This window comes from Podarcis gaigeae (genome assembly GCF_964106915.1).
Source record: "Podarcis gaigeae genome assembly, chromosome: 9".
Taxonomy (NCBI): Eukaryota; Metazoa; Chordata; class Lepidosauria; order Squamata; family Lacertidae; genus Podarcis; species Podarcis gaigeae.
In genome coordinates this window covers 64,044,460-64,053,235 of record NC_139685.1, presented here as the reverse complement: position 1 = coordinate 64,053,235, position 8,776 = coordinate 64,044,460, and the positions used below count along the sequence as shown (strand labels likewise).

General features: G+C 46.4%; 1 protein-coding gene across 1 annotated transcript in view; it reads right to left on the bottom strand.

The window, feature by feature from the left end:
- Positions 1 to 6,769: 6,769 nt before the first annotated feature.
- SNCA (synuclein alpha) overlaps positions 6,770 to 8,776 on the bottom strand; it is a 48,812-nt gene continuing 46,805 nt past the window's right edge. Inside the window, exon 6 of the mRNA XM_083757002.1 lies at positions 6,770 to 7,408. Coding sequence (XP_083613128.1) covers positions 7,376 to 7,408 — 33 coding nt within the window. The 3' untranslated portion in view covers positions 6,770 to 7,375. The remainder of the gene's footprint in view (positions 7,409 to 8,776) is intronic.

Genomic DNA, 8,776 nt, shown 5'->3' with positions numbered 1-8,776 from the left:
CTCGTGCCACAGAAATCATTATACCATCACACTTTCCATGCCTGGAATTAATGAGTTGATTGTAAAAGAGGATATTAATCTACATCCCTTGGTTGTGTTACTAAGGTTATCCAGGAAGACATACAAGAATTATGAGCATTTGGCTGCTGGGGAGCTAATGGCAGACATTACTCCATCAAGTGACGCATTCCTTCAGGTATAATCTGTCAGGGGCCATATGCCAGCTATAGATAGGGCTAGAGTCTAACGTGGCCAGAACAGCTTTCTGCGATTCCCCCTTCTCCCTCCCTCTAACTAGCACACCTCCTCTCTCTATTTTCCACTCCCTTTGCCCCTTCCTTGTCACCGGTATAAAATTAGGCCGCACTCTGCGCGCGACCCTAAGGGGACAGATTGCTCATCACTGCTGTATGGTATTGATTAAAATTATTTGGCGCAGTAGGAGTGGGTGTATTCCAAGAAAATTCACAAAGTGTAGAGTACCGGTAATGAAGCGTTTACTTCTTCAGGTGGCTCTCAAGCTGTGCAGATTGCATCACTACGCAGACTGTCACCGATGGTTTGTGGGGTGGTCAGCAACTGGTTTAATGGCTAGGTGTGAAAGTCAACCCCAGGGGAACTCTGAGAATTAGGAAGCTGGGACCTAGGGAAGCCTGAGTTGATTACAGTACATTTGGCTGGGGATAGGTGCTACTGTAAGAGCGTGGAAGAACAGCAATTGTGGTAGTAAAAGAAGAGCACAGTTTGCCAAGACCTTGTTCTTCCATGCATAGACACTGGAAGACAGATAGAGTGGGAAAGGGACACCAGAATGGACATCAATTGTGAGAGGCAGATTTCCTGCATCATCATCATCATCATCATCATTTATTTGTACCCTGCCCATCTGGCTGGGCCTCCCCAGCCACTCTGGGCCGCTTCCACAGACACCAAAAATACACTAAAATGTCACACATTAAAAACTTCCCTGAACAGGGCTGCCTTAAGATGTCTTCTGAATGTCAGGTAGTTGTTTATCTCTTTGACATCCGAAGGGAGGGCGTTCCACAGGGCGGGCGCCACTACCGAGAAGGCCCTCTGTCTGGTTCCCTGTAACCTCACTTCTCACAATGAGGGAACCCCCAGAAGGCCCTCGGTGCTGGATCTCAGTGTCCAGGCTGAACGATGGGGGTGGAGATGCTCCTTCAGGTATACAGGACCGAGGCCGTTTAGGGTTTTAAGGTTCAACACCAACACTTTGAATTGTGCTCGGAAACGTACTGGGAGCAAATGCAGATCTCTCAGGACAGGTGTTATGTGGTCCCGGCGGCCACTCCCAGTCACCAGTCTGGCTGCCGCATTCTGGATTAATTGCAGTGGCAGGAGGAGGACTGGAAAAAAGGCATTGTTTACCACTCTCACAGCCTCTTCACATCCAGTAATCCACACCTCCAAACTGAAGTAGGTTTAGGGACCATACTTCAATTTAATGTGGATTGTGAACCTCTTGTAAGAACATAAGAAGAGGCTGCTGGATTATGTCAACGGCCCATTGAGTCCAGCATCCAGTTTTCAAAGTGGCCAGCCAGTATGCCAGATTCAAGCAGAGCAAGCAGGATTGTGAACTCCTTGTGCCTTCTTTAACTCTCCTTCGTCCATGTGGCGTTCTCCTTCAGTTCCTGCTGCCCCACACTTTCTGCTCCCTTAAACCTGGAGATTTCCTGTGCAGTCGATGTAGCTCCCCTGCTTGGGTTCTCAAAGCATAGGGTGAAGTATAGGTGGGTTCCCACAAGGCAAGACATGTTGCGTTCGCAAAGTAAAGGAAGGATTGAACTCTGATTAATAAGAATACACACAGAGGCTTGAACCAGCAAGACTCTGGGAAGGGTGTGTATAATCGTGTCTCTCTGTGCTTGTCTGTCCAATCCCCGCAGCCCCCAGCCCAGGCCATTTTATTCACAAAAGAACTTTTACAGAGTGTTCGTAAGAACCAATCAGATTTCCTCTGAGCATTTACACAAACCCACGTGGGGAGAAAGTTAGATCAAAAGAAATTCTTTTAACTACAAAGACTACTACTCTGAGCATGCATACATAATCTGAGAGTAAATAAAAGAGGACTAGAGAAACTCCAGAGATCACAGACAGGAGTAAACAAGAGAGGATGGAAGGATGGCAAGGAGATAGGCATCTTTATCACCTTCCTGTGAAGCTATTTCCAGACCCTAAGATTAACATCCTAAGATTAATATACGTCAAAGAAACTTGCCCACTATCTTTATGGCCCAGGATGCCTGCTTGGCGAAGCAACTGCTGTGTATGTGACATGTGAGGAGAGAGAAATGGGCAGTAGAGGCAAAAGGGCATCAAAAGGGCATGAATGTAGAATCTTATGGGATTTAATCAGAAATTATCGTCAATATATCAAACCCAGTCAACACAATGTCTTCATCGTGGACATGATGGCTTGATGTATATTTTATAATTCCTCATGGTAATCCCATCTGACCTCTACAAAGACACAGTGATAATAGGTAAAGGTAAAGGTACCCCTGCCCGAACGGGCCAGTCTTGACAGACTCTGGGGTTGTGCGCCCATCTCACTCAAGAGGCCAGGGGCCAGCGCTGTCCGGAGACACTTCCAGGTCACGTGGCCAGCGTGACAAAGCTGCATCTGGCGAGCCAGAGCCGCACACAGAAATGCCGTTTACCTTCCCGCTGGTAAGCGGTCCCTATTTATCTACTTGCACCCGGAGGTGCTTTCGAACTGCTAGGTTGGCAGGCGCTGGGACCGAGCAGCGGGAGCGCACCCCGCCGCAGGGATTCGAACCGCCGACCTTTTGATCGGCAAGTCCTAGGCGCTGAGGCTTTAACCCACAGCGCCACCTGCATCCTACAGTGATAATAGCAAGAGCCTTTTTTGAACTAACAGAACTAGACAACAGGGGCAAAGCAACTGCTTATATACATTTCTGAAGGCCTGGGCCACTCCCACTCCCAACATGATTGGCTGTCCAAAGTTCCAAGCTGCGAATCATAACTCAGAGTTTTGGGCCAATGGCCGAGACCCAAATCCTGAAATGTCCTGTGATTGGATATCATGTATTGGATCAGAACCCCAGGGCTCAGAATCCTTAGTCCAGACTCAAGCTCAGGCAAACACAGACCACTGAAGACATAACATAGGGAATCTCTGGATTTAGGCAGGAGAAAGTGTGAGACAACAGTAGCTGGAGGAAAAACGCCACATGGGCCATAATCCACATTAAGCTGAGGTATGAAGGGGCCTTTAGAAAGAAGAAGCAAAGTGAGACAAGGGGAATGTGGATTGCTTCTCTTGCTATGGGGGCGGAGTAGAAGCTGGAAATGAGCTCCACATGCAACAATGGAGCAGTTGCTGTTCCTCTCATTCTTCATGGATGCGTCATGGGCCACCAGTTTTGGAACACCAGATCTAGAGGGAAGTTATGGTACAGAAATCTTACCTCAGGGAAATGCCTGTGTTTCCTCTCTGCACAACACTTAAATCTCATGGTGTACCACATAGAAACCCTTCAGCTGTGAATATTAAATGACATCCCAGTCTATGAGAAGAAAAGCCTGATTTTAACACATGTAATTAGGAGTCACTAGAACACCAATTAAAGCTGTTGAAAGAGTGGGGGGGGGATGCAACATGTAGGAAGAATAGTGGGATAATTTATTATTAGCTCTTGCTGATTTGAGGAAAGTTTGCTGGCTTTCAGTCCTGTAGGAGCTGTAGGAGCTGAATCCCACTCCCATGCCATTGAAATATTTCACATCATTCGGGAGAGGGCTGGGGGGGGGGGAGAGAGAGAGAAAAGTGGGGGAGAAAGAGGGAGGTGCAGCCAACCATTTAACCCCCATTTGTCTGCACTTGTGGTGTGATAAAATTCTCATTACCACTTGGTACGATAATAGCGGGAGGATACAGACGGGCACCTGGCAATTGGTAAATAATCACTGTGTGCATGCAACCATTTCATAAACCAGTTGACGGAGCATGTATTCTCTGATCAATGATTCCAGTCACCAGTGTTGTAAGGCTGATCTATAAGTGGAATCAGAAAGGTGTGAGGGTAATCAGCAGGTAGACAGGCAACAGAGCAAGTGAGGGCAGGCAGGCAGGCATAGTCAAGGAAGCTTTCAGCCCAAACACATGAGGGGAAAGCCAAAAGTCACTCTCTAGCGTGGGGGAGGGGAACATCCTTGCCAGGAGATCTTTTCAGTCTGGAATGGGGACCTGAGGTGGGTGAACAGAGCAAAAGGCATTATGTGGGTTCAAGGACACAATCCAGGCAGGCAAAAACACAGGAGAAGGGTGTGATGCAGGGCCAATGAAGGCTGAGAAGAGAGGATGTGGCTGGGGAGGGTATGTCCTGAGGGCCAGAGAGAGGCACGGAGGGCCACCACATTCAAGCCACAGGACTCAGATCTTGCCAAACCCCCCCCACTGCAACAAAAATGGGGTAGCACAAGGCAGGACTGGACATTGCAGGCTCCAGCTCTGATAGCTCTGGACATATAAGATACTGGGCCAGCTATATTGTCTGCCAAATGATTGGGATAATTTCACTACATGTTGGCTGCAGACGTGTGGTTAAAAGGAGGATTCATGTCCCACTAGATTTCCAAGTGGTTAAATGCAAATTTTGGAAAAATTAGTGGTTGGTAAGTTCATGTCCAAGCAGAGAGAGAGAGAGAGAAAGAAATTGGGAATGAGCATTTCTGCTTCTTGCTTCCTGACTTAGGCTCAGTTATTCTTCTCTAAGCAGCTTTCCTTATTGCACAGAGCCTCTGGTTGCTTTCAAAACAAAAGCACAGGCGCTCTGGTCAGCCCTTTGAGTCTTGTTCATTTGATCGTTGGAGGATTCAGATTTGTGAGGGTCAGCTTCAGCTCCGATACCTGAAGTCTGAATTTTGTCTTCTGTAGTTCCACAAGCAATAAAGCCCCCCTTTCCCCAAGTGTTTTGTCTACTGTGGGGGGGGGGGGCGGCTGTGCAGGATCTAGAGGAATTTCATTGAAATGCAGCTTATTACTCGTTCGCAGCATCTCTCTCTTTCTCGCATGGTTGCCATGGAAACCATGACAGCCTGTGGGCAGCTACCTTTCCGGCCATCTGAGGGCAGGTTTTTCGGCAGGCATGTGAACTGGGGGCTACTCTCACAGTGTTATTGCAGCTTGCCTCGAACTGCGAGTGGTTTGGCTCATGTGAACCTAGACAAGAAGGAGGGAAATATAGCTGGAAGAGACCAACACAACTGACTCACTGTTTCAAGATGAATTTATGCACTTAATATTTTCCAAGGACAGTGGTTCAGAAGCACCATATGATGGCAGCTTGACACAATGCGATAAATAATTAAGACACCTTCATGCACATCTATGAAAAATACATTAATTGTGTGTGGGGGGGGGTGCATGCCTAAGGAGAGGTCTCCTGTTACCAAGCGTGAAAACCGAGGTCCTACTTTACTGAGCAAAGTCCTCTTATTTTGAAGGCACCCTCCTGTAGTTGAAGTCCAAGTCCAGTTTAAAGCTAAACAAAACTAAGGGAGAGCAGGAGCTGCCTGAAAATTGTTCATCCACATTTAACAGCTGGACAGCAGACAAAGCATGCAGACAAGTCATCTGGTCATGGAAGGTGGCTTTTCCACATGCTGTGGAGGGAAGTGAGGGGCATCAACTGGGTAGGTAGCCCATGGAGGAAGAGGAAAACTGATCCCAAACTTCTGCTGCCTTGCGGGATATCTTTGGGAGGAGGAGGAGAAGAAGAGGAGGAGGAGGAGTTTGGACTTGATATCCCGCCTTTCACTCCCTTAAGGAGTCTCAAAGCGGCTAACAATCTCCTTTCCCTTCCTCCCCCACAACAAACACTCTGTGAGGTGAGTGGGGCTGAGAGACTTCAAAGAAGTGTGACTAGCCTAAGGTCACCCAGAAGCTGCATGTGGAGGAGTGGGGAATCGAACCCGGTTCACCAGATTACGAGTCCACCGCTCTTAACCACTACACTACTACACCTTACACAGATCCAGAGTGGAGTCCCTAAGATGGTTGGATGACACCTTCTATGCCTCCTTCCTTTAACCAAGCTGGTGCCAAACGCATTGCTCTGTTTTCCTTTGGACCACATCATCCTGTCATCTGGGCAGCCCAGGATACAGGCTTGTGCCCGGGGAGGTAACTTCGGTGCCACTGATGCAGCAGTTTGACTTCACCCCTGGAGGTGCACTCCATTGCCTCTTGAGACAGACAGATGCCAACAATACTCTAGACACCTGAAATGCCCCCTGTTTCGCTGCCCTTTTGCAGACAGTGAAATGAGAGGGGTTTTGCAATGTTTCCCTGTGGATGGCATGGTTGGGCAGGGGCACTCACTTGACCTCCCGAAAATTGAGTCACTGTTTACTGAGCAGGAGAGGGGAAGAGGTAAGGCAGTGGGGCTCAGAGGCTTTGCTGATGTCAAGGTAAATCCTTAAGGGCCACAATTCCAGATTGGCAACCCTAGCTTTTGCATAGCCTCAGGATTAATTTCCTACACCCACCTTTGTCACAAGGATCAGTTTGCCTGGAAGAAGAGAGACTGATAGGGATTTCAGCAATCTCCCCGAGTTTTGATTCCCCCCCCCAAGGCAAGACAGGGGAGAGTGTCCATCACTGGTTCTTTTCAGGGAGCTGAAAACATGTATTTGCTGTCATTTAGTATGTGACACAACCCCAACATGAGAATTTATTGTGAAAAAGGGGGAGATAATTATTTAACACCAATTTTGAACAGATAACATTTTATTTATTTCAGTCGGACACCGGTATTTACAAATACAAGTTAGTAAAACATTTCACAAAACGAGTAAGATCCCACAGTAAATATTTATAGGTGCATAGTTCATGCTCAATTACTTTATATATATGTATATATGTATAGAAATATATTAACAACTTTCACAATAATGTTATCCTTTGACAGAAAAAGAAAGATCATAGGTAACAGTTAAAAAAACCTTGTGTCAGAAACAATACCAAATTACCGACAACCTGTCAACAAAACATGTACAGCATTAGAAATAAGGAGTAGACACTTAGGTGTTTTTTATTTTATTTTAAAAAACTGCTTTCGGACTTTTTAGAACTTGAAGCCACAATATCCAGACGACAACAATGGCTCTGAGACCCAGACCTTCGTTTCAGAGGGAGGTCGGTCGCTGAAACGAAAACTGGACGCAGTTACAGATGCTCCGATCATTGCTGATGGAAGACCTCAAAAGACACTGTACAAACTATAAAAAGTAGTTCACGACTGGGCACATTGGAACTCAGCACTTGTACAGGACAGGATGTCTTTGCCAGCAGCTAACAGAAGGAAGAGAGTTGAATTCAAGCCTCAGGTTCATAATCCTGGTATTCTTCCTGTTGAGAACAACAACATCAACATTGAAGAAGGAAGAGGAGGAAGAAGAAGAGAGAGAAAACATCTCAATATATGATGTGCTAAAGGTAAAGGTAAAGGGACCCCGGACCATTAGGTCCAGTCGTGGCCGACTCTGGGGTTGCGGCGCTCATCTCGCTTTATTGGCCAAGGGATCCGGCGCACGGAAACACCATTTACCTTCCCACCGGAGCGGTACCTATTTATCTACTTGCACTTTGATGTGCTTTCGAACTGCTAGGTTGGCAGGAGCTGGGACCGAGCAACAGGAGCTCACCCCGTCCCAGGGATTTGAACCGCTGACTTTCTGATCAGCAAGTCCTAGGCTCTGTGGTTTAACCCACAGCGCCACCCGCGTCCCAATATGATGTGCTAGTTCACACTAAATTGGTACTTAGTTTCAGCTTGTTGCTCACTAGGGATGTATGGGTTAGAATGTTTTCAGGTGTTTCCCTAAGCATCACATCTTCTTCCCTAAGCTGGGCAGAAGCTTCCTGGACTTTAGGAAAGAGGCAGAAGCCCCTGTTCCATTATCAGCAGAATGTTGGAGTGTATGCAATAGCTGCCTCTTCCCTTTGAAAGGAGAAGCATCATGTCATGTTCTTCGGCATCACTTTAATGCACAAAGTGGGAAAATCTTATGGGAACTACTTTGCATGATGGCAAATACACCATCTTAATGGAGACAGTTCTTTAGAAAATTCTGTAGCGCAGTGACATTCACAGTCCATTAAAGGCTAGAATTTTGTATTTAAATTTAAGTAGGTATACATCCGTAGGAACTTGACTGAAGAACGCAAGCTATTAGAGGGGAAAGTGTTTTGCAGGGAGAACAAAAATCTACAATTCTAAAACGGCTTTTGAGAAATGGTGTGCCCGAGGAAGCAGCCTGTGTGTGTCTTTTCACACTGAATAATAATATGAATAATGTTTGTGGTTTTTTTGGTACTGGTTTAGGATCTGAAATTAAAGTCCTTACACTGAATTTACTGGTATTATAAGATAAATCACAAAGAAGGTGGCTCCCCCAGGAGTACTGAGGGGGCATTGCTTTCTTTAAAAAATTTCATCATTAATACATGTTATTTTCCTTCTATCGTGGGGGTTTGCAGTTCGACAGCGTAACCTTAGGTTACTCCAAACTAAGTATCTCTTTGTTCAGTGGGGTTTACACCTAGATAAATGTGCATGGAATTATGTATGTATGTGTGTATGCATGTATGTATGTATGTATGTATGCATGTTTGTTTTTATTCCATGCTGGAGCAGTAAGTAGTGTGGTCTTGTGGAAAGGGGCAGGGCAGTGGGGGCAGGGCCTGCCCACCCATGAGGTGCGATGAATCCACTGC